The sequence below is a fragment of the Gavia stellata genome, chromosome 17 (genome assembly GCF_030936135.1).
Source record: "Gavia stellata isolate bGavSte3 chromosome 17, bGavSte3.hap2, whole genome shotgun sequence".
Classification (NCBI taxonomy): Eukaryota; Metazoa; Chordata; class Aves; order Gaviiformes; family Gaviidae; genus Gavia; species Gavia stellata.
In genome coordinates, this window is record NC_082610.1 from 11210082 (window position 1) to 11235116 (window position 25035).

At 42.9% G+C, this 25035-nt stretch overlaps 1 protein-coding gene across 1 annotated transcript in view; it reads right to left on the minus strand.

The window, feature by feature from the left end:
* Positions 1 to 25035, minus strand: part of TEAD1 (TEA domain transcription factor 1) — a 106917-nt gene that overhangs the window by 12216 nt on the left and 69666 nt on the right. The window contains exons 4-8 of the mRNA XM_059825672.1: positions 23551 to 23676; positions 23304 to 23350; positions 22329 to 22390; positions 20220 to 20344; positions 7663 to 7836 (exon numbers count right to left, since the gene is read on the minus strand). Of these exons, the coding sequence (XP_059681655.1) occupies positions 7663 to 7836; positions 20220 to 20344; positions 22329 to 22390; positions 23304 to 23350; positions 23551 to 23676 (534 nt within the window). The remainder of the gene's footprint in view (positions 1 to 7662; positions 7837 to 20219; positions 20345 to 22328; positions 22391 to 23303; positions 23351 to 23550; positions 23677 to 25035) is intronic.

The following is a 25035-nucleotide window of genomic DNA, read 5'->3' on the forward strand; positions in this document are numbered from 1 at the left end:
TTTTTTAACCAAGCTAAATATCTAACAGGGATGCTCTAGTTCAAGTAGGCTTATTGTCCAGAGGCAGACATTACTTAGTGAGGTTCACTGCCTGTATTACAGAAAAGGCAAGACTAGATAAATATAATAATAGCAAAACTGAAATATAGGAATTTATCTTATTAACCTCAATTAACCCTCTCCTTATAATCTCCTTTTTCAATGTTCCCTGTGAAAAACGTGACAACAGTCAAGCTTCTGGAGTGCTGTGCTTGCAGCCTCTCATGCTGCAACCAGCTTCGTCTCATTATTTCCTTGGTACTCCGGCTCTAGCTGTTCTCTTGCATTTCAGACTCAGATTGCAAGTCTTCCTCAGCTATAAACCAGCTTTCCCTTCTGTACAGCTTCTCATGCAACTATGCTCTGACCCATGGCTCCAGAAATTAGGGCTGGTGAGTGCTATTGTAGCATGTACAGATAAATAACCTTTTGAATGTTTATTTCAAAGATATTGGCATAATTTCAAATATTATGGCATTTCAAATATTATCATATGATCACATGTGATGAACAGGAGCCCATTTACTCATCGAAATTTAAAATACAAGATCAATACAATTTAGGGAAAAAACCCCAACAACTTAAAAACACAAATGGAATTTTTTTTTTTTTTTTTTTTACTTTCAAGAGTAAAATGCTAATTTTGATTTATTTCTAAGAGCTGAGATTTATATTAGCTGAATGCATTTTGAGGCGGGAGAGGCACTCAGCTTTCTGGCACCCTATCTACAGTAGTTGTGTAAGAGCATGATTAATTCATTAATAAAGCATAGCTTGACAATGGGTAGCACTGAAAATATTACACATTAAGAGCATGAAGTGTTTGACGTGGTGCATGGAGAAACCTCTGCTGGTGTGCCAGAGCAAGCACCAAAACAGAGCTGGCTGCAACCAAAACAAAGAGTAAAAATTAAAAAAAAAAAAAATATTCTTCACATTCACTTCAGAAGAGCTCTCAGGCTCTGTGTTAAAGGCGGAGGGCAGAGGGTAGAGCGCTTGTGTAATAATAACAGCTTTGGCTAACAAAAAAGCAACTCCAGCAAAAATTGCTGAGAAGAATCTCAATCCTTCCTGCTGAGTAGAAGGAAAACAGCACCTACTGGAAACAGTGGGGTCTGGGGAGGGCCAGAACACTTTACACTGGCATTCCGTAGTTAATATTAAGCACATAAGGCCACTTATTAACAACATATAGGTTTTAACAACTGCTGACTGCAGGGAGGTGTGTTACTCATATGACCGCATCATGGCTCCCCTCCTCCTCTCCAAAGAGTGATCAAAGAGCAGAGATTCCAAATCGTGAAGCAATTTTTTCCAACGGGAGCATCTGGGTCGTTGGCATGTTTCACCGCGCGTTACACTGCAGCTCAGGAATTGCGTCCAGGTCTGCCACATGGTTGGGCTTGTGATGGACAGGCCAAGCTGCCCGGGCTTCCCAGCTGCTTGGCGCCTTCCACTCATTATCCAGCCTCAAGCGCTAATGCCCTTGCATCAATTTGCGAAGGGGTCCTCCACAAGCACCATGTGAGCTCCCTGTGCTAAGAGGGTTGTGATGGGGAAAAGAAAATGGATGTCTGCTTTCTTCCATATCTAATTTGTTTTGCATACATTTGCATGCTGGCCATAGACCCATTCACATTACGGATCCCATTTGCGAGTTGCAGATCATTTGCCAGTGAAAGCTGGCGAGTGTGCATGTGTGTCTGTGTGTGTGGAGGGAAACCCAAGATTCTAGATTGTGCAATATAAATTACATGTAAAAATAGAAAGAAAGAAAAAAGGCAGTAGCCACAATTGTGTGTGTGTGAATGAAGGGCACAAAGAATCTCTGCACCTTTGAAGGAGGCTGGAGGCACATGGGGATAAATTCAGGAGGGGGTGGGAGGAGACCACAGGCGCAAGCCATTTCTGAACACTGATTACATGGGTAAATTGTTTGTTCCAGTGTATCACAAAGAGAAGGAGCATTATTTTTCATGCCACAGCTGTTTTGAATAAGAATAGGAATAAACTTAACCATCCTCCTCATGTTACTTACCACTAATTATGGCATATATTTACATCTATAAAACAGTGAAATTTTGGGGGACATAATTTAATGGCCCTTTATTGTGTAGATTCCTTTATTTCCATCCCACATTTGAATTTCAAAATTGTTTAGGACTTCAAAGCATCTTTAAAAGCTTGCCCTAATTATAATATGCATTACTTTCTAAAACTCCTAGTTTGCATTGCAGATTCCTGCAAATAGAGGCATTCATTTTAAACGTCAATTAATATCATCCATGCATCTTCAGATGAGTTTGGGTCTTAATTTCAGAGTTGCACTGAGCTCTGACTACACTTTCCTCAGTTTGAAGAATAGTTTAAGCTACTGCAAACATCTAAAATTAAGCTAGTGGATCAGATCAGTAGAAAGCCCACCAGCCCAATATTAATTTATATCAGCTGGTTTTTTCCTGTGTCACTAGTTAGAAAACATCCCTCCTCCTTTCAGATATATTTGCTTCCCAGATCTGTTCCTGTAGCTGCAGAAGTCAGAGTTCAGGTTGGCACAGAGCATTTGGCAGTGTCAGAGACACACAATCCACGGCCACATTATTGCAAGGTGTGCTTACACCAGCACTAAGGATCCCAGCGGAGGCACAGAGCCACTGCACAATACTGTAGGTTACATAGAAAAGTCATGCAAAAAGAGAATCCCTGCCTCAGAATTTGCAATTGGGGGTTGAGGCAAAACACGAGAGAGAAATAACTAGCTAAACCAGAAGAATTTAGTCTAGGCTGCAGTGGACAGATACGCACTGCTGAACTAACGTTAAAGGTGCTCCTAGTAGTGAAAAGTGTTTGCCAGATGAACTAGCTCTGCATAGGGGCAAGTTACAGAGCTAGCAAACCTAGCAGGGGTGTAAAGGGAGGCACAGAATTGTGCCTTCCGAGAGCAATTCCCTTGCTGGAGTCAATGGAGATGTATGTAATCATAACAGTAGAGTCAAAATGAAGGTATTTGTTGGAGATGTGGCTGAGAGATGCTGGATTCAAAAGGGAGGTAGTGTGAGCGGGACAGACGTACCATCAACCTCCTGCAAGAGAAAGTGGAGAGCCAGGGGAGGCAGAGCGCTGGGCAGTCAGCACTGTGGGCCAAGAAGGCAAGGCCAGCAATAAGGTTTTAGACAGACGTTTTGGGGTAAAGCTGGAGGTGCAAACTATCATTTAGTTTTAACTCTTTCAGGAGGCCTAAATGTATTATTTAGTATTAGATAATTTAAGAATAGTAGCGAGTAATCAGTGGGGATAGCATCAGATACCAATATGAGTAGACCTTCAACCAATAAAAGAAGCTAATAGAGGCAACATGTGTCAACGTAGCTTTTACATAGGCTAATCAGAACTTCAAAGACCAGAAAACTTTGGGGCTTTTCTCAAGTCACAAAAACAGTTTAAGTACAAACTAACCAACAGGTGTGTTGACCTTACTCAGATTAAGATTAGATGGCATGAATCATACGTGATTGTTTTATACAGATCGGGCTTATTTTGCTAGTGACTAAGGTAACAGAAGCAGGATTGTGCATTCAACCTGCACCCAGGGAAAGGTTTCATCTGCAGATATTCTGCAGCCTTGTCTGAATTCCTCATCAGTGTTCTAGGAAATAAGTTCTACTCTCTTATTCCCAGTGACTACCTGGGATAAACAGAAGAAAAAAGTCACTGCATTCAAGGTGCAAGACAAGGACCAGGAAACTGCTTTGCAGGGCTGTAAGGTTGGTTGGTTGAGGTGGTGTAAAAGGAGAAGTCTCTTCCTATTATACCTCCTGTACTGTTAGGTAGGAAGAGGCCCAGAAGTATGACGTCCAGATGTGTCACTAGGACTGAGGCCAGAAGCTCATCCATTCCCAGCATCAGGCTGTATTTCACAGGAGATACAATCTGTATGAACCAATAAATCTCTGCAAAGCAAAGCAACACTTTGCTTTGTACTCCATACCTGTGATGCTTTGCAAAGTCAACTCCACAATTGCCAAATGTCTTCTTGCAAGACCTCAGACCTTTCCCTCCCACTTTTTTGTAATCAAACCTTATTACCTTTATCACAGGGAAAACCATGCTGCTAAGCCTCAAGCAGAACTAAATGGGAAAGAGCAAGAGAAGTACTCTTTCCGGCTACTCTTTCCAGCAGCTAAGCTGCTCTCTGCCTTAGTGATCCTCAGTGCGAGTGCTTGTCTCTGGTCTTCCTGTTTGCCATCTCTCCTTTCCACACTAGATTTAATGTCTAAACAAAATACCCTTTGTGCTGCCTCCAGTGACATGCCGACTTCTCTTCAAATCTGTTTACAGGCTCACCACCCCTTTTGGCATCAAATCCTCACCTTCATTTTCAAGCTTCCACATGCCACGACAACCGCCTGCTTGCTTTCTCTGGTTTACCTTGACTTCTTTCACTCATATTCCCTGGTTTTCTTTTGTTGATTCTCCTTACAGCGCTTTCTCACCTGTACTTATTTGCCCAACACAAATTCATGTGCCTCTTTTACTGACGTTACAATCAAATTCCACCAAAACATGGACTGTCATGGGACACTGATGCTAGGATGCACTAGCTTACAGCACTGAGCAAACTATCGATGGTTAAATCATAATGAAGGGAGAAGACAACAGAAAGGATGGGAAGGGGGAAATGGTTAAATAAAGGGTGCGAGAGAGTGTTGTGAATAAGCAATAACCACGCACTATGAACAGAACCTGGGAGAAGTTGAACTTTCAGAGTAGGAAGAGGTAGCAGGTGATGAGAGTGGATACTGATTGAGAAGTGGATACTTAATTTAAAAGAAAAGGACAAGAATACAAAAATTAATCTATTTTCATATTAATAGACTAATAGGGTCAAAAAGACTGTCAGCAACCTTTGCCAGCTTTACACTGGTAATATATGACTGTGTAGAACAGTTTCTCAACGCTCCCCATAAAAATGGGAACAACGTCCTTTTTTCCTGAAGAAATATCCTATTGGAGTGAAAGAAATTAAGGACAGTGAGCTGACAGTTTAGGATCTAATTCTCATGACTAATTACACAGCTATCTTCTGTTTTTCCTATACATATTTCTAGATGGGGGGCACTGGTGTGAAGTTTAGTCCTAGAAGGGCATTCATAGTGACTCTCGCTACACCCAAACACTGCCCCTGGCACACCTTCCCTCTGCCTTACTCACCCAAAGAGAGAGAAAATCCACTGGCCTATTTTAAGGTCATGGCTCAGGAAGGCATTCTCACCACATTTTTAATGTATAACTCAGAACGATGTTGGGACTGTATGTTTTTTAATCTCTAAGTTAATACAACACAAAATTGTATTGAAAGACCATTATGTTGGAAAGCACAGTGAGATTAGGAAATGTTGGACTGAAGTTGCCTGCACATCCTGACTGCTGAACTGCATCATGATACAGTCTTTAGCTACACAACTGCACACTCACCCTCAGAGCATCTGTACAATATTTCTTTGTCTTCATCACTCAGTGTGGCCCAGACCCTATTTCCTGCACACTACTCAAAACCTGTGCTGATCACAGAATTATTAATTTTATAAAGGTTTTCTTCACGGCTTTATCTTGATTCTTTATAAACAGCCATGAGTTGGATTTCTCAGTGACCACCAGAGGTGAAGGGATGGCATCACCCCTGTATTACAGACGGAGAACTGAGGCAAGAGTGTTAAAGGTGTGCACTGCTTGTAGGAGATCAAGTAGAGAAGGCTGGCACTTGAATTTTCAAAGTCATGAGTACAACACAGACCTTAATGATCCAAACAAGATCTCTACTGGTTTTAGATACATCTTCAAGCATTCAGCATGCCTGAAAATCAGTTTCCACATTGAGAAAAAGCTGAACATACAATACATCAATGACTGTATCACAAATCTCTGCTGCTTCCATGTCTAATCTAAAGTCTGAGGCTTGTCATTCTCTGTGGGAACTGAGAACAGGCAAGTGAGCTGACATTCACTTTGCCAGTGGGTTTCGCAAGTATTTATTATGCAAAGTGGATTGGTGAGATGACAGTCCTCAGTTCAAGCCCAAGTTTTGCAAGGAAATGTATTTAGTGGTCACAGACCCTAACCTCCAAGCTCTGTTCTTCTCCAGCCAGATTTCTTCTGCCCTTAAGCTTGTCCTGTTCCCACCTCTCACATACCTGTTTCTGCTGTGTGCCTTCATCCCTGTGTTTCCCCGCAGGCTCCTTATCCCAAATGCTCCCTCTTCCCACTGCCTCCCTCTTTTTGACCCTACATTCTCACCTGCCTTTTCCAGGCTCCTGGTGCCTGCTGTGTTTCAGCTCCCAGTTCTCTGCTGCGTCCTGTTCCTGGCCTCTTTGCTCAGCCAGCCCTCAAATGCTTGGTCTACAGCTCCCATGCCCAGTTTTAAGCCCCACGAATTTCTCAACAGATTTCTTCTGCAGTCCAGCACAGCTCCTGCTCAGTGGTTTATCCCTTTTACATGCAGATTTGAGGAAAGACAGTCTCCTTCATTCCCAGTTTCCAGTTGCAAATCTGGTGCCACAGAAACTCTTGGCAAGATATGAAGTCTGGGGTATGTACAAGGTGGAGAGTATTTCAGGTCACATAGATAAACTTTAACTGAAAGCAATAAACACCAGGAAATCTGATCATAAGCAGTGATTCCAGATCAACCTTTTCTGGTTTTAGCCTCAATCTGTCCACCCTGTAATTAAATCATGAATATGCCCCTTTCACTGAGGTTTTAGAAGACAAATGTTTAGATGATAACTGTTGCTGTGAAAAGGAGTATACCACAAAAAATACCTCAACAAATTAATGAGTAGAAAAAGCTTTAGTGTAAGCATAAGGTCCAGCCTGGAGATTTGATGATCCTTTTTGATGAACCTTTAGCATCGCTAACACGAGATTTTGTAATTACAACAGAAAAATCTGATGTATCAATGAAATTCATCACAACCAGATCAATATACAACACCTCAGCCTTCTCTTCAAATTTTTTTTTCACTCTTGCTCACAACTGATATGAACAGATATAACTTTTGGAGCAGAGTCCCATGGCTGACTAACAAAAAGGCAAGGGGAAAGCAGATGTGCTCTAGCAACCAAAAAATGTTTAAGAAAAACCCTGGCACCCTCCCAGGCTCACAGTTGTCCTGCTGCACGCTCAGTTCAAATCCTACTTGGTCCTATCTGCCGAAGTGTGGACTGATGCAGGACTGCTACTTGTGCTATTTGCATTTGGCAAGAGTTCAGCATGTGAAACGCGAAAAAAGCAGGCTCCGTTTCTGCGGCTTCCCCGGTTTTTCCCGGACCACTAGATGGCAGGTGCCATTTACAAACAGGGGCTCTCGTTACCTGTTTGCTCCTGCCCAGCAGCTGTGTCAAGCACAGCTGAGGCACGCATCTGCCTTTGCATGTCGTCTGCAACACAGACTTCTTGAGGAGCTGTCTACAAGAATGGCTCCGGGCCAGCGTCCTACCTGAAGGATACACAGCTTTGCACTTTTAAATGACGACAAGAAATTTCCACAAGCACGTTGAAGGGTGCTAAATTCTAAACACAGGCCTTATCGACAAGAGAGGTTCTCCACGTCATGTCTTACTCACCCAGAATTTTACGAGGAAGAAAGCGTTTTGGGGCCCCTTCCCAAACAATTCCTTTAGACCGCCCTTCTTTTCAGGAAATTTGTCATAAATCTGACGAATGTCCACCGATTCAAGCAACGGGTCACTGTAAGAATGGTTAGCGTGTCCAATGTGTACGAAGAGGTGTTTATTGTACTGCAAGAAAGAAACAGGAAAATCAGTGCTGTACAAAAAGAACAGAGGTTTATTAAGGCGCGGGTCTGCGTGTGCTCCTGTGGAAGGTAGCGCACTTTGATGGATTAAATAACTTGCACATTACTCCTGGGACTATGATTTTCTGCAGTATGATTTCTGTGAACAAGTTAGTGATTGTGTCGTAGCCCCCTGTGAACAAGGGTCAACATCAAAAAACCTATGTCCCTACTGCAAACCACAAAACATGGTCATCTTCAAGGGAGTAATTTATACTGAAAAACCCAGCAGCAGCACGGTGATAAAGAGCCCTTCGCAGAGCATAATAAGATGAATATGCTTATGAGGAAAGCCTATTTCTGCCTCTTTAAACCATGCCTTTTAATGTCCCATGTCCTCAGAGCCTGAATTTCTGCTAGTGCCACAGAGCCCACGCATATACACCTCCTGTTTGTCTATTAAAAAATCCCAAACCTCTATCTATAGCATATGCTAATGCCCCTTATCTAAAAGGGATGGAAGGGATTGTCTTTTAACTCCACAATGACAATAATGAGAAGGCCAGTTACTCTGTCTTGCTGTTACTATAGAAGTGGTCCTCATTGCATCTCCTCCAGTATTTTGACCCATGTAATATTAAAGACCCAAACTTTTACCACTTCCCTTGGGAGCTAGCTCTATGGATGACCATCTCTGCCAAAACACATTTAGCTTCAATTTCCTATTTCTTAACTTCATCCCATCGCACCTCATTATAATCATGGGAATCACCTCAGCAAGCCCTTTCCTGCCTGGGGGAAATCCTTGGCTCAGTGAAGTCCACAGCAGTGCCCTACTGAGTCCCAAATGGTCTTTTAGGCGCTGCCACTTCTACAAGATGACAGCACCTTCCAGCACCTGAAATGAAAGCGGAAGGACAAACCCCGAAGACCCTCTGCTAGTCAATCAGCAGCTCACAGTGCCATGTGAGCAGACTGAAGGAGCTTGAGAGTGGCAGGATTAAACATTGGGGTTTTTAACCATGCAGCTCACAAAACATTTTGCTAACTCAATTAAAGGAAAGCTGATACACAGTCAACGAACACTAGAAAACCCTGTCATATTGAACAGATGCTGTATATAAGGGGCAATTCCCAAAAGCTAAGCACAAATAAAATATTTAAAACCCCAAAGCAGAGCTCATTTAAGCTATTTTGTTTACAATATACCTGCCGAATGAGCAAATTGAAATGACAAATCTAAATTAATTGGACATCCACTCAGAGCCTTCCTTTGGTGTAAGCAGAGTCTTCCCTAGCAGATGTCCAAAACTCTGGGGAAAAGGAAATGGACTGGCTAGATTTCTGCACTTAGGAAATTAAATTGAAATCTATTTAAAAATCATCTAGCACAGTGAAATCTGAATTTAGAATCAGAAAACAGTCATCTGTGTATGGGGCCAAAAATGAGCTATGTTCCGTGCTTTTTTACAGGATTGTATTTCTTTTTTAATTTTGTGGCAGGAAAAAGGAAAGTGTAACACTTTATTAAGGTGTTTGCACAAGTCTGAGAGCACCAGTTCCATGGATTTTCCTTGCAGCCCTCTTTTAAAAGAATGCCATCCCAGCTTCTTCTGTGCGCAAGTGGAAAACTTGCCCAGCCTTTACTTAGTGCATGTGGAGCCCAAAAGGGGCAGAGCTGATCCACAGAAGCTGTTTCTACCTCAAAGAGGAAAACAGGCATGGCAGAGAAATAAATGGGCAGTGGGGAGCTGAATGCATGCTTGCCGGAGTGAGTGAGCCCATGAATGTGTGCCAGCTAGCCCTCACCCAGCGCTGGTCTAGCTTGCGCACTGATCCTTTACACACGATACAGAAAATCATTGTACTGGTTGACAGCCATGAGTGACTACCATAACAGTGTCCATGGTCAGATTTAACATGTTACTTTACGCAGTAGTGGCAAAAGTGGACTAAGGACATTTTAACATGACAAAACAGACAAAATAATATGAAAAAGCACCATGGCTCCAACCTTTGAGTTTTTGACACTGTTGTCACATATTTAGCTTGCAGTACTGTAAATAACTAAAAGCCATGCTGAACATATCTTACGTATCTTGCTGCCTAATGAAAAACTTAGGTCTCAGTAAAATGTATCAGCGCCCCATATACCTGGGAATTGCCAAGAACGCAAGAAAGAGACTCCAGAATCCTGCTGCTATTGCTTTCCCAAGCTATCAGGAGTGAAGTGCAGGAAGACAGGGCATGGGCTGGGTCACCGAACGTGGCTATCGACGGAAGCCTATCTGAACAGGCAAACATCTCCATTTTTTCAAGTAGAATGATGAGAATTCCCTGGTAGAGATAAGCACTTCAGCCTTCTCTGAAAAATTAAACCAAAATGTTTCCCTTCCCTCAGCACCCCCGTAGCCTGCCCAGGAGTGCCCAGCAGTTGTGCTCTCCCTGGGGATGCGCGATGCCCCAAAGCATCTCTCTGCTTTCCATTGTTCAGAGTAAGGGCTTGAAAAAACATCCCCACCATTAGTGACCATGTTATTATTTATTTTGGGATTGTTTCCTCTCAGTCTTCTCTGCTGGAGTTGTTCCAGGTTGTACAAATAACCACATTTTTATAGGACCAGAACTGAGGGCTGAGGTTCTCCTGCGCCCAGGGAAGTGTCCTCCCCAAAAGGGGAGGGGTCTCTCTCCCAGGCCCAAAGGTGGCTGTGGAGTGAGGAGGAAGGGAGAGCTGTGTTTTACAGTTTGACAACTACAAATTCCCAAGACAATTCACAAACTGTACCTTATTCTGCAAACCAGAAAAATATACAAATTGCTCAGTATCCAAACTTTAGTAAAAGAAACGCATTTCTAGGAACATGGACCATGAAGTCTTAATACTGTTTAAATATAAAAGCAAAGTTAAAGGCAGCTGTAAAGCTACCACAGTTGTCTGCAGAGCTCGCCAAAGTACCAGATGCTGCTGCAGCAAAATTTCTGAGCGGGTACAGGACAGATGGTATGATATCACCTGACAACATTCTTAAGACAGAAATGTTTATTTTGATATCGCAATGTGTGATTATTTTCTCCTTATGTTGCTGCAATTTCTATGCTAAGTACAATCATTACTAACCTAATTGGATATGGCATATTTCTACAAACTAACAAATGATAATATAATATTAGGAGTGGGGTAAATGGATACTGAAATGATCCCTATCGGTTTTATACAAACATACTCCATGACAGGAATTTATGCATATCTAAAAGCAAAGAAGCTAAGTTTTATGCCTATATTTTTGAGCCCATTAGTGTCTGAAAAGCTTAAAAACATCCTCATTATATTGAGAATTCACTGTTCTTTTAGACTGAGTATTCCAGAGTCGTTGAAGTACATTAGAAGCTGAGGAATGTATTATGCTACAGCATTTAAAGGATTTGCATCTAGCATTGGGGTAATAATGTGCTTTAGATGCTGTAAACCATCATAGGTCAAATCCTGTATTTTCTGAGGATAAAAACTACATAAAAATACAAAGAACATTTTCAGCTATGTCTTCAGCATCCGCATTACACGACATGCCCTGGAGATGGCCGCCTCTTACTGAGCTCCTTTCCTTAAAAAAATTCTAACTATCCAAAGAATGCATAAAGCCATGAAATATGACTGTTGTCAAATAATACCACAAGAAAAATTATAATCCACTTAGGAATTTAAAAGAACCAAGACAAATTGCCAATGGCAGGGGATGCAAGCATTTAAGCTGGTGCAGAACAAAGACAAATCACCTACATTTGTTTTATCAGCCAGCATATATATTTGTAACAGCTCCTCACCAATTTTGTGCTTATATTCTAAGGCAACAGCCTTTCTGGTCCGTGAAACACAGGTTTGCAAATTGCTACAGCTCTCTCTGCTGCATCCCTGTGCTTCCCCACACCTGTGGAGCGAACACCAAGCCTTGACAAGCCTGTATAGGACCAAGTTTTTGTTAAACAGTGGTGGCCAAGATGCAGATGGCAGCTCTTGGTGCAGGTGAGCTGGGGATGCAGAGTTGCTGGGGTACCCGCTCCCTTGCTGCTCCTGTCCATTGGGGCTGTGTGGCCCTACATAACCAAAACAAGCAGCACACGGGGCGGCGAGTGGCTCCCTGGCCCTGCCAAGGCTGGCTGACATGGATGCGGAGAAAGGTGGAAGGCAGGAGGCCCAAGAGAGGGCCCTCACCAGCTGCTTCTGCAGGGATGACCTTGCTCATGGGCACAGCACCCTTGCAGTCAGGGTGCTGTGCCCTCCCGCTGCACCCAGGGGCACAGCTGTGATTTCACTCCCCTGAATCACACTCGCACACCTGGGAGTCATCCCACACCGGTGTGGGAGGTGTAAGCTCCTCTGCAAACACCCCTGGCCCTGCAACGGGACAGCGAGCTGGTGGCTTGCTGGACCTCGCACACCCATGGGACGGTTGAGCAGGACAGGGAGGTGGCAGCACCCTGCTGCCTTGTCTGTCCTCCCTGGCCTAATAACAGCACCTTGTTAGCTGGGCTGCTTCATGAGACCTGTAGGTTCCTGCAAATTTCAAGCATAACAACCACGAGGGTGAGGCCGTCTATATCATTACTTGCAGCAACAAATCCCGATGAGAAAATACCATGGGGAGAGGCTGGCAACTTGACTGGATCGTAGTCTTGTGTGCCCAAAGAAACTCTACCACCCAAAGAAGTACATTAAAAAGGCTGTGCTGCAGGTCTCTCTCCCTGACACAGAGCGACAGACTCTCGGCTCTCTTTGGACTGAATATATTCTGTACTGGAGGTCACAAGGACTACCGCCGCAGCTTGGAGGGACAGGTGAGTGGAAGGCAGGTGGGACAGCCTGAGCTTTTGCTGAAATGAGAGAAAACAGCACTGCTGAAGTGCCTGGCACCGTGCAGTGATTCCCTCTGTACCTCCACAGACAGGTCCAACTCATCTTTTAAAAATGTACCGCTGCCTAGGCAGCAACTGCGCTTTTGGAGGAAAAAGGAGCCAGGTGGGTGGACTGATTAAAAAACAATCACTAGTATATCAGCAGTCTGCATGCAGCTCTAACCTGTACCCTACCCAGCCTAAGCTCTGCTGTCTCACTGTATCTTGTAAATCTGACACTCTTTAATTTCCTGCTGATGTAAGAAAATCACTTGGTCTGCCAGCAATTTTTCTTATTTCTACCAAAACACTAGTAACTGAATATTTCATTCCTGTTGCTGTTGTCCTCCACTAAAGCAGACTAGGAGTTATATTTGTAACATTTTAATGCTATAACTGGAGTCTGTACCAACTCCTGTTATTAAGGTTTTTAACACTTTCATGTGAAACGTTAACGGAACTTTCTGTGCTTATATGCTACGATACAACTGCACGGTCAACCTAGTCTTTCAAGGACCTCTACCCATTCAGAATCCTGCCTAGATCTGCTCAGGGATTGAATCAGGAATGTGAAGTAAAAGGAGATCTTTGGCTACTTTATGGTTGCAGAAATGGGGAGGTAGGTGATGAGCGAGGGCAGTTCCCAGCCCTGACACATTTATGTTGCCCAGCACTTCCCAGCTACTGCCACAGGAGTCCCAGTGTGAAACTGGGACTTGCTGGTTGGGCAAGGTGCTCACAACATTTTCATCAGCTTTCCTGCAACAGTGAAGATGCATCCTTCAGTTCTGGCCTGTCTGATTTGAGACCCTGTGGTCCCAACTCCAGAAGTGCTGAGTGCTCAGATGGGAAAATTATGCCTGAATATAGGAAGCTCTCAATAACGCTAAGTATTCTGCAAAATCAGGCTCATGACAAATCAAAGTGGACCCTCCAAATCAGTGGCCCATTCATTCTTTTGCACCTGAACTTCTTTGTTTGTCAAATGTGAGTAATAATGCTCCTTCATCTAAAAAATGACTGTACTAATACATCTGTGAAATGCAAATGGGGGGAATTATTAATTCCGACTGGAGGAGAGGTTAGACAGTGCACGGCGAGCAGGGCACGGGGCCATGCATTTCAACAAAAGAAGAAAACAAACAACTGAATAGTTGCTTATCAAAAAAGGGCCATCTACATCTACACTGAATGAAGCAGGAACAAATAAACATGTGAGCATGTAATTAACTGCTGCATTGTAGAGCAGACGCACAAGGACATTGAACATTTCCCAACTTCTGAGAGCTCGACTTTGCAGCCCAGCTACACCATTTTGGGGTGGGTGGAGCGGTGGGGAAAGCTGCAGTGGAACAAGATGGGAAAACGCGTGGCAGAGGCTCAGCCAGGCATGGAGCCCCTTGGGGTGAGCGTGAGGGTCGATGCTCGGGGTTCAGCACACAGGCAGGGCAGGCAGCGCGAGGGAGAGGCACAGCCATAACCCACCGCACCGCTAATGCCAGCCCAACCCACGCATCCCCCCACTCCTCCTCCCCACAGGAACAGCACAGCGCTGTGCAAGGCTGTGGGAGGCAAAGGGCCCCCCACTGTGATGACCCCCCTGATTTTACGGCTCTCCTGGGCTCATCAGGAGGCTGTGCACCCGGGCTCTGCTCCAGCTACCCCACAACCTCACTCACTCACTCCTTCCCTCCTCCCCAGTGTCCCGTTTCCCTGGTCAGACCCGGCGCCCTGTGTAAAGTCAGGTAGCTACCCCTACCCTGGCTGTTTTCAGCGCCTGGGCTTTGTGCGAGCGTGGGCTGGGAGCGGGGCAGGGCTGGGGCACCAGCCAAGGCGCAGGGCCCGGCAGAGGGAGCTACCATTGCTGCTGGCGCCGGCGCTCCTCTTCGGCTGTGCAAAAGCAGCACTTCTAATTTTGCTGGAAAATTTCCAGCAGCAGTGGTGGGTTTTGTGAAAAGGGAGAGCGTGTGTGTGAAGGCAGCGGCAAGCGAGCACAGTCAGGCCCTGGCGGTCTTTCCACCTGTCCTCAGCACTTAACATGGGCCGACTTCGAGGAATAAATTGTGCTCGGTCTCTCTACCCACTCCACCGTGTTTTCACCCCAGGACACTCTCTTGAAGAGCCCATGTCCTGGCCCTACAGCTGGGCTGGGGGAGCTGGCCCAGGCTGCCCACGACATCTCCATGTGCTCCCCCAGGGACGTCACCAGCCGGGAGGTCTACTGCAATGCCGCGGTTTCAAGATTGGAGCCTGTGTCAATATTGGACCCCCTTAAAGTGGTTTCTTGGCACTTCTAACTACGGACACCTGAATATGAACATTTTACAGAGTATGACATTCACTTCCCAGGGCCAGCACGTAGCTCTCCTGCACTGCAAAATAAATGACCCTCGCATTTAGTTAAACTTTGTCTGAATTTAGATTAAAACGACCTCAAATCCTGCCTCTCCATGACCTCAAGTCTGCCACTCCAAGATGTTCATCCAAATGTGGGTTTGCTTCCTCGTCCTTTCACATCACAAACACACTAAACCAAGGACTTCCTTACGACTGAAATGCTGAACTGCTTTTTATACTGTTTACAGGGAATACAGAAAGGATAAGCAATGCTTGTAACAATGAATATTGTTCAAAGATGGAGGGCTTCTTTCGAAAAGATCTCATATATTTTTCATCACTTAGGTGGTTTGATTAACTTTGGTGAATTTTACTGCATTTGGCTAATGACGGCAGGCTGTTTTTATGGCCCTTGAGCAATTGCTTTCACTTTCTGGTTCTCAGGCACAATTCTCCCTGGGCTCACAAAGCCCTTTTACAACAACAATAAAACCTGAATTAAAACATAAAGAATATTTTATTTCTTCACCGCTTTTTAAAATACATTTTGAAATTTGGGCCTAACACAATCTGACAGTTTGGGTAGGTGGATTAATACTGAAAATGCCCATCAGCCATGTTCTTTATAGCCCTATATAGATATTTTAGATGTAAAGCTGCCTGAAGTGCTCGCAGTAGAAATGAGTGTGTCAGCAAGAGTGAGAAAACTTGAAGAGGAAGAGAAGAAAGAACTTTTTTTGTTTGGTGGTGGCAGGATTTTTTTCCTGATTGGAAAGCAAGCTTGAATATAGATATATATAAAAAAATAAAATAATTGGAATTATTATAATTTCAGTATTACAGTCTTTGAATTTTATTGCTACTTGTGTAACAGTCAATTGCTTAGATCCCTTCTAATCTGCTTGCATACTCAGTTTATATTTGTTAGGGAACATGAGATTACTTGGTTTAAGCATTTGTCCTGAACTTTCACAGAACCAGTACAGTAAGAACGGAAAGCCCCCATTGAGGAAAACCTGTCTTGAAAGCAACAGATGGGTACATAAACTTGTTAATCTGTTGAGAATATAGTTATATAGGGTAGGCTGATGCTGATGCTTGGACCTACAAGGGCAGCTTCTATGCACCATTTAGGAATTGTACTTGAGCACAAAATACCACAAAAGGAAAATATAGCTTGACATTTGTAAACTGAATTGATTTTCATGTAAAAGGAGGAGTAATTTTACCCATCCTTAACTGCAGAGTCAGTATTCCAAGATTTTGCAATTGTGCCATCTTATGTCTCCCAGACTATCTTCTGCCATGCAGAGTTACAGTGAGGGTTGCTTATTGTTTCCTTTCTATATTTTTTTTCTTTTGTAAATTGAACGGTTTTGTGGCTAGGCAAGGGAAAGAAGTCAACAGCCCTCCACAAGTGACAGGACTCTACGGAGCACATTTCTGACCCACCAGAATGCTTACTCTAAATTAACATAACTGCCTGACATTGAGGGGCTTTTGTACTTTTAAACACCAATTGCCATTGGAAGAACCCCAGAAATGTTTAAGGCCCCACTCCTACAATGAACTCCCTGTGAGTGGACCTTTGTGTCCATGCACAGCCCCATTGAAGTCGCTGGGAGTCACCATGGGCAAACAGACCTAAATTTCTAATTGCTGTACAGTAATATAGACTGCAAGGGGCCTCCCAGGATCATTGAGTTGTGGCCCCAGGTGCCATGTCAAACAGGCCTTTTTCAATAAACTTCCAGGTTACGTTTGAAGATGGAATTGGTCTATTTGCCCCCACTATGAGGCTTTCTGGGCTGGTTTTAGGTTGGGAGGGAGGAAAGGTCATGTTCTTTTTTTAATAAAATGTTGGAAACCCATTTGATCAAAATAATACTGTATGTCATTTTCTGTAAAAAGAAGTGTAATGAACACATACCTATCTTTTTTTGGAAGATACATGAGAACTCTTACATGGCTCTCACATAGCAGCGTATACATATATTCGTTTCTGAGGTCAGCAAAGGCACAAAGGCTTACAGGAGATGCTGCAACCACAGCACATGCCTACATGACTTCATATGCACATTGTGCAAAACACACATCTTGCCTGGCTTGATGATTTTGTTATTTAAAAAATAATAAAACCCCATCCTTCCTATGCTGCACAAACCGTATCTGCAATAAAATGTTGCACCAACATGAAGAAAGATATACAAAACCACAGACAGAATTCTTATTTTCTTCAACAGCACTAAATGAGGCTGGGGGTTGGCTCTTATCTCCAAGGAGGACTTTTAGTGCTTCCTAGAAAAGTCTGTGCACTGGGGACGGGGAAGGCTGGCAGGAGGCAGGGCCCCTCAGCGCCGTGCCTGCAGACAGGCTTGCACCAGTGCCTCTGCCCAGTGCCTCTCCAGCAAGTGCCTTTCTGCGTTTGCCCCGGGAACTGGTCACACTGCCTTGGGGTTTTTTCTATGCTCTTGTTTAAGATCCAAATAATCAAATTAACTTTATTTGATCTAAGCAATGCTTCCCCTTCTCTTCACTCCCCCTTCCCGGTCAGCGGCGGTGACACGCTGCCCACAGGAGCTCATCCCTCAGCTCCCCACGGTGCCCGCCCAGCCGGTCCAGGCTGTCCCCACACAGCCCTCGCACAGAGCTGCCCCACTGCGCTTGCAGCGTGGGTGTAAAGAATGATCTAAATTGGGATTAATGCATGACTGGGAATAGACTTTTTTTGTGTCTCATTTTTGCAGTGTTACAGCATGCAAGTAACTGTTTTTTTAAAAACAAGTCTGGGTAGTTTGATGCTCTTTCTTCTCTAGTAAACCTCCTGCATAAATGCTCTACATTTAAAAGATAGGTTTCTCAGCAGTATGCTCACAAGCTGGGACAAGCTCCGGTGGGCCCCGCTGCACTCTCAGGAATTCCAAATAATATTAGTTTACTCCAAAAAAGGCTTTACAGTATTTACGGGGCTGTCCTGGGTAAATGTATTTCTATTCAGGCCTCCACTCTTCCTCTGCAATGCAAGTGGATGTGTTGCATTCCCCAGAGCCTGCACCTGCCTGAAAAATGAGAGCCCCAACATGTCCCCAAGCCGCCGGCCCACACATTGTGCATGAACACAACCGGCTCTGAGTCGCACCACCACAGTGGAGCAGGACCTGCTGCTCCTTCCCCTGCCAAAGCAGCATCTTCTCCTCATTTTTGGTCTGTCAGTAATGTTGCAAATATATTCATGTCACTCAGCTGGTTTCATGTCGCAGACACCAGCGGTGTGACAGGCAACCACATGTTATCTGTTAAGAGCATACTTGATTTGAGAGAGATTTTACTTAGAAGGAAAGACATAAAAGTTACTTAGTTGCTGAACTCTCGTTCACTCTCTTTTATGTTAAGCCATGCAGATACACAGAGGATCTACACCATATAAGCCCATGGGTTTTGTAAATAGTTTTGTGTTATAAAAAACTATGGAAAAAGGATTATCAGGTGGTATACTGGCAAAACAGTAAATCAACATACACTGAAATGCCATTTCATTCACATACAGCACAGTAACGCTGAGCGTTACATGGCCACATCCTGTTTTCCCGATAACCTTGAGGCACACACATAACATCCTGGTGTGCAGCAATCTGGGTATGGCAGAGCCCATAAATCAGCAGGACACGTTACATGGGGTCAGCAAGCCAAGGACTCCAAAAGCTGCATATCGATAAGGCTGCCTGATGAGAAAACCTGGATGTTGTGTTTCTGCATCGGAAATACAAACGACCATCTGGATCTACTCGGGGCTGGGGACAGAGAAGGCATTCCAGCTGCGGATTAGTCTGGAGGACACTAGGATGAAGCTTTAGCCCACCAGAGCCAGGACTGCCGAGAGACCGTGGGAATCAGAGCCACAGGAAGGCAGAGGGATCCCAGGGAAACCATTCGGTATCTAACAGTCAGGTAAGTGCTGAGGTAACTGTATCTGCTACCAAACATTTCCTCCCTCAAAGTTAATTCAACCTGGCAAAACGTGACATTTAGGAAACCAACACACTGCCACATATTTAGCTGAGATATGTTATATTTTCATTGGGATGTTTCTCCGCCGGGAGCATTCCTCTGTTGTAAGGTTTCTGGCTATGTCTCCAACCTCCAGTATACAGGGTAAACACTCCCTGGATAACACCCCTGGCCAGAGCCCATAAATGCTATGGTTTCCAGTGCTGAATTATAAAGGGCAAGTGATAGCTTCTCACTGCTCCAAGCTACTGTATTTTACCAGGAGTCTGAACAAGAATGGCCCGTCTGTATCACCCATTCATGACAGTATTTACTTTTCAGAAATTATCTCAGCAACAATTCTCAGGTTCGAGCTGAAAGAAGCTCTTTTGATTTATTTGCGATGAAGTAGAAACAGTGCTAGGCTACTAACAAATGTTCATGGTAAATATGTGATGATCAGTATCAAGGTTCAAGGCTAACTGGAGAAATGAAACATTACAGCCAACTTCATAAACTACCCCTGCAAGTATAGTATGCAGACTAAAAATCAAAACAAAACCAAAACCTTCCTAAAAAAAACCCAAAAAACCAAAAAAAACCCAAATCTTGGGTTGGACCCTAAGACACAATTAAAGATCAAGGAAGACTGAATGACTGGACATTTAGATAGGTAATCTCAGTTAAAAAAAAAAAAAAAAAGTGATACAGTTAAATGGCACATGCTTGGGAGCCTAGAAGCAAAAGGGACAATCCTGCTACTTGGAGGCTATCCCAAATGTCAGATATTTAAAATAATAGGTATAGTTTCTACGCAAGTCCTTAATTTTGTTTCTGTTAGGAAATAGATTAGGCTTTAACTTAAAGTTTAAGTACTGAATTATTGTAAAACCACGATGCAATTTGGTACAGCTGCTAAACTAGGTCAAAAGTGAGACACGCGCCATAGAGAACCACACCTGCTTTCCGAGAGGACTCTCACTTCTGCAAATGGGGAAAAAGAGGGCAAGAAAGGAAAATACAGTACTATGGTGAAAGGAATATTACACTGAGCAGTAGCGACTGCAGAAACACCAGGTGTATTCCATCAGGCTTAACCCTGGAAAGCATCCTCAGAGGTTAGGGAGCAACGGAGAAAAACTGAAGATTAGCAGACACGAGGGTGACACTTACTGATTCGGGATCCCTCTGCTGTTCAAGGAAAGCTGAAAACTCCACCAGCCTGAGCTTGGTCGTACCAATCGATCGGCCCTGCCACGCAGGGACCGAGGGAGCTGGAGCTGACGTAGGCTCAAATCCTAAAATAAAGGAACCATTTTCATGAAGAAGTTGATGATTCCTCAGTTTATATTTTCTGAGTCAAATATAATTTGGAATTATGAATGTAGCCGATGGATGTTTATATTAATTTTAGCAAATAATGAATTCAGAATGAGTTAAAATTGGAAAAACACAGAAAAATATGTAGAAAAAGAGGCCCCAACCCAGCAAGCTAATAATGGTGCAAATAAAAGATCTACTTCTTTGTTTCCTTGGGGCTGTAACTCAATGTAGAATTTTTGTTTAAATTATATACTAGATTATAGAGATTTATAGAGACTTCACATAGACTTACAGCTGACCCTTCCTTGGAAACTGGCAGCAAGACTCACAGGAGATATTACTGCCTTGGGAATCAAGAGGACTGGCCTCCATTTCTGGCTCCTAATGTGCCACATGTTACAAGTAAATCACCTCTCTTTTTGCCTATTTCTTCTGCCACTCTCAATTCCCCTCCTGTATTTAGAGTACAAGGTTTCCAAGGTAGGGACAGTCTCTTACTATGTATTTGCACATTGGGTCTTTGACTTCTTTTGGAGCTTTTAGGCAGCATTATATTACAGATAATAATAAATAATTACTGCAGAGAGCTGAATCATACCCTAAAAAGAAAAAGAAGGTTTTAAATTGATAATAAAGAGGGAATGACATGATCTAGAGAGAGAAGGGATGTTAACCACCATCTCTAATTCACCTCAAGAGAAAGAATAAATGCTCTCTCTTGCTCTTCGTCATGGAAAATTAGATGAGAAGGAAACAAAACAGTAAAGGAAGAAGGGAAAGGCAGCAGCTTGAAGGCAAAACTGATCTTGGGAGAGACACAGGCACAAGAAAGGCAGGGGAGAGGCACCAAAGGCTAGGAAACAAAGATAATGCTGAACTAGGTTGAGAACTAGGGAGAGGTCACACGTAGCGTGTGTCCACATCCTGTAATGGGAGTATGGTACCTGACTCCAACCCTCAAATTTAGGCAATGAAGGTGTGAGGCTTGTATGAAATAGAGAATTACAAATGTGACTGGTTAGACATGAACAGGAATTCTAATGAAGTTTTGACTGATTTAGAAATACTAACAACCCAATTCTGAGAGAAAACATGGAAGAATAAATGAAGACAATTCAAAATGTCTGCCTTAGAAAATAATGCTACAAATTAGGAATATCAAGAAAAAGGAAATAATCAGGGATGCAGAAAGATAGCCTTAGTTTTAAGCATTATATAGCAGCAAGTTAGAAAATCGTAATAAACTGGGTAAGAGTCAGAAAATTGCAGTTCAAACAGAGTCAGAAGCATGATACCATTTGGCAAGGGAGATGTAAAGTTAGTTATCATCTGCAAAGAGATAATGATCTTTCCTGAAATTAGCCATGAAACCAACTTGGGAAAAGGAGTACATAAGTAGCCATGGGAAGGGCTTGATCAGTTTGAGCAATAGAAGTCAGAAAAAACATTAGGTACTTATCAAAGTGGTACCAGTCAGAGCAGGACCTTCGGGAGGGGAAGAGTTATCAACAACCAGATACACAGAGATGTTTTATGCTTAAGGCTAAACATATATGGTTTTGGAAGAGTTTTTAGCCTCAGTTTAAAATAAATTAAGGCATATTCTCGTTACAGATGGAAGTGAGATTCGGCTATTAAAAAAGAAACATGTGTCCTATTACTCATTTTTTACAAAGCATTTTCCTACAACATGGAATGCTGACTGGAGATCACATATCACAAATCCTTGCATATGTATTAGTGCTTCCTACCTAAAATGTAAAAAACCCCCAAAAAATCCCAAATCCAATGATTTTCCCTCATATATAATCAGGTAATAGGACACGGGGACTAGTGTTTGGTTTGGCTACAGGGAATGTTAGATAAGGAGTAGTGGCTCTGTGCATCTCAGGAATTAATATATCACATTCAGTACACAATTCAAGTCTTTTTAAAGGAGAGTATAAATGGAAGAATTACCTGAAATGGGAGCTGTGACTGATGGCTGTATAGGATAGGCCTGCTGAACGAATGGCTTTACGCTGGAATAAAGAGTTACACAAAAATCATACACCATGCCATCCACAGTAAATTCCTTTAGAGTCACATAGTATAAGAAAATACATGGTTAATGACCTTTACCCACAAACATACCTCTTCCTTGCATAGCATATTTAACAGATAGACAGTAAAGAGGTAATAGAGGGGAATGAGAATTACACCCAACATCTTAAAGCGAGGAGCTTATCTGCGCTCAGTCACCCAGCATGAAACCTGACCCACCCGTCGCAAGTGTCACAGCAGACATGGATGGTGATTGCTTTGACTCCCAATAAATCCAGAGGACACTGAACTACAGGGGCACAAAGACTCCCATGGATCTCAAGAGAATATGGTGGGGAGAAACTGTAAAATAAGGCTGTGAAACATTGCTCCAGAGACCACCGCAGGGCTGAAAACCTAACACCTGACGGGGGCAAAGGCTTTCTTCTCCATATGGTGCTGTTGCTACCATGGTGCTGAAGGGAAGTAACCCCACTGACCACTAATGGGCCTCATGCGGTCATCTCTGGCCCTGCAGCAAAATACATCCCTCTTGCCTCCAGTATTGCTCATATATTTAAAAGAGGATGGAAGTATTTGTGCTGGAAACTTATTCACAGCCACAACCTTACCAGCTGCTTCCCTGGCATTATCATTGCATCTCACCATGCAATGGGAGAAAAAGGAGTGTGTCCATTAGGTATTCAGCTTCAACTTTGAGGTCTGGGATCCCTTATAACTTTCTGAATGTGAGTTCACATCACTGTAAAGGCTCTTCCTTTCTCTACAACTACCTTTTCCTCCTTTTTAGAAAAATTTGCAGGTTCTGGCCTCATTGATATCCTCTGGCAGCAAAGTGCACAAGCCAGTCCCACACTGCATATAGAAGCATATTTTAATTTTCAGACTTACTCTTGCGAGGATCCAGGCTGCCCCGTTTGAATCATGCCTGGCCAAAACTGAAAGAGGAAAAACAAACAAACAGACCCACAATTGTTTTCTTTGTTGAAAGATTTTGGATATTTCTGAACAAGCATGATTCCTTTTGCAAACACAAGTGAAAGCATTAATTCATTCATTCAGCCTTAGTTTTCTACTGAACATTGTTACAGAATACAGGGATTTTTTTGGGACTCAGCTAACAACTTACCCCAGGTGCCCCAGGAAATGTAGGACGGGGAATTCCTGGCAGGCCCAGCTTGTTGTGAATAGCAGTAGCTGAGACTATCTGAGCTGATGACATTGCTGCCATGTGCTGGAGTGCTTTGTCCTTTGCTGTCTGATCCTTTAATATGACAATTACACGGAGTCTTAAAACATTTGGCACAACAAATGATGTTAAATAACTGCAGCTACAAGCACATAACTAAAAACTTAAAAAGCCACACAGAAAATGCAAAAATAGCAAACCATGCAGGAAAAAAAAAATACAGCACGGAGGCTAACACTCAAACTACCTCAAGGCAAAACCTCCTCTCAGACATGCATGGTAGACCTGAATTCTCACAGTCTGCTCTGCCAACACGCAGGAAGCTCTGGGAAAGCAAACTACTGCCCACTTGTTTATCCAGACAAATTCTGCTGATTTTAAATCAGGCTGGACTAAACATGGTCTGCTGCTAAGGCTCTGCCTGCAGGACAGGGAGCACTGAGATAAGAGCTCTATCATTTAGATCTAAGAGAAGTTTGCCTTTCATATTACACTGTAAAATGAGAACACAGAACTGCGACTGACTCACAAACAATGACAGATTTTTCTTCGTGTTTACAGGTTTAGAAATATTTTGGATTCTGTCTTATGACAAGCATTTTTAAAGTTAGGTAACAAAAATGTAAATAACAGTTTAAACTTCCAATTGTGGTATTTTACTGATTTATAGTGTTCCCAAAGAAAACAATCAGCCATAAAAATTCTGCTGCTTTCAAGCATACAGAAACAAGTTTAGGAAAAGATGGGTTGTTATAGATTGTTTGTATTACAGCAGCACTTGGAGTCCTAGTCACTGCCAATCACGTATGATCACAGAATAGAAAAGGAAAGCCTCTTAATGCAACCAAGTTAACTAGGTGGATATCTTAGGTAAAATAAGTAAACAACAGACTGTTACTATCTGGTAAAGTGGGCTTCCTCATCCAGAAGTACTATATTAATAAGTGCTAATATTTAGGTACGTGACTTAGAATGAAGGAACACAAGCAGTATTAAGCAAAGATTTTTTGGGTTTTTTTCTGGTTTTATTTAACAAGCAAAGTAGCAAGCATGCTGGCAAGAGATGCATGCTCTTATATATGATATATGACTTTGCACATATGCTCCCTCTAAAGCTTGTATGTAGTAGTACTATAGGTGAGCAGTTTCCTCCTTTGAATAGCTCCTTTAGAAACAGCACAGGCTGAAAGTACAGGAAAAGCTAGCCAAAAATTCTGCCAAGCACAGGTAAGGTACATAATACTTGGTTTAGTTAAAATACTTACCATGCTTGTTACCTGGATACAACAACAAACAGTTTATTAAAATGCTTGTGTAGAATAGCAGATTCTTAGCAAAATATGAACAAAATAGTAAGAGACAAAGGAAGAGCAGTTTGCTCAACATTAAATATCAGGTTTAAATAAATGCATTATTTTCACCTAGGGACTGATT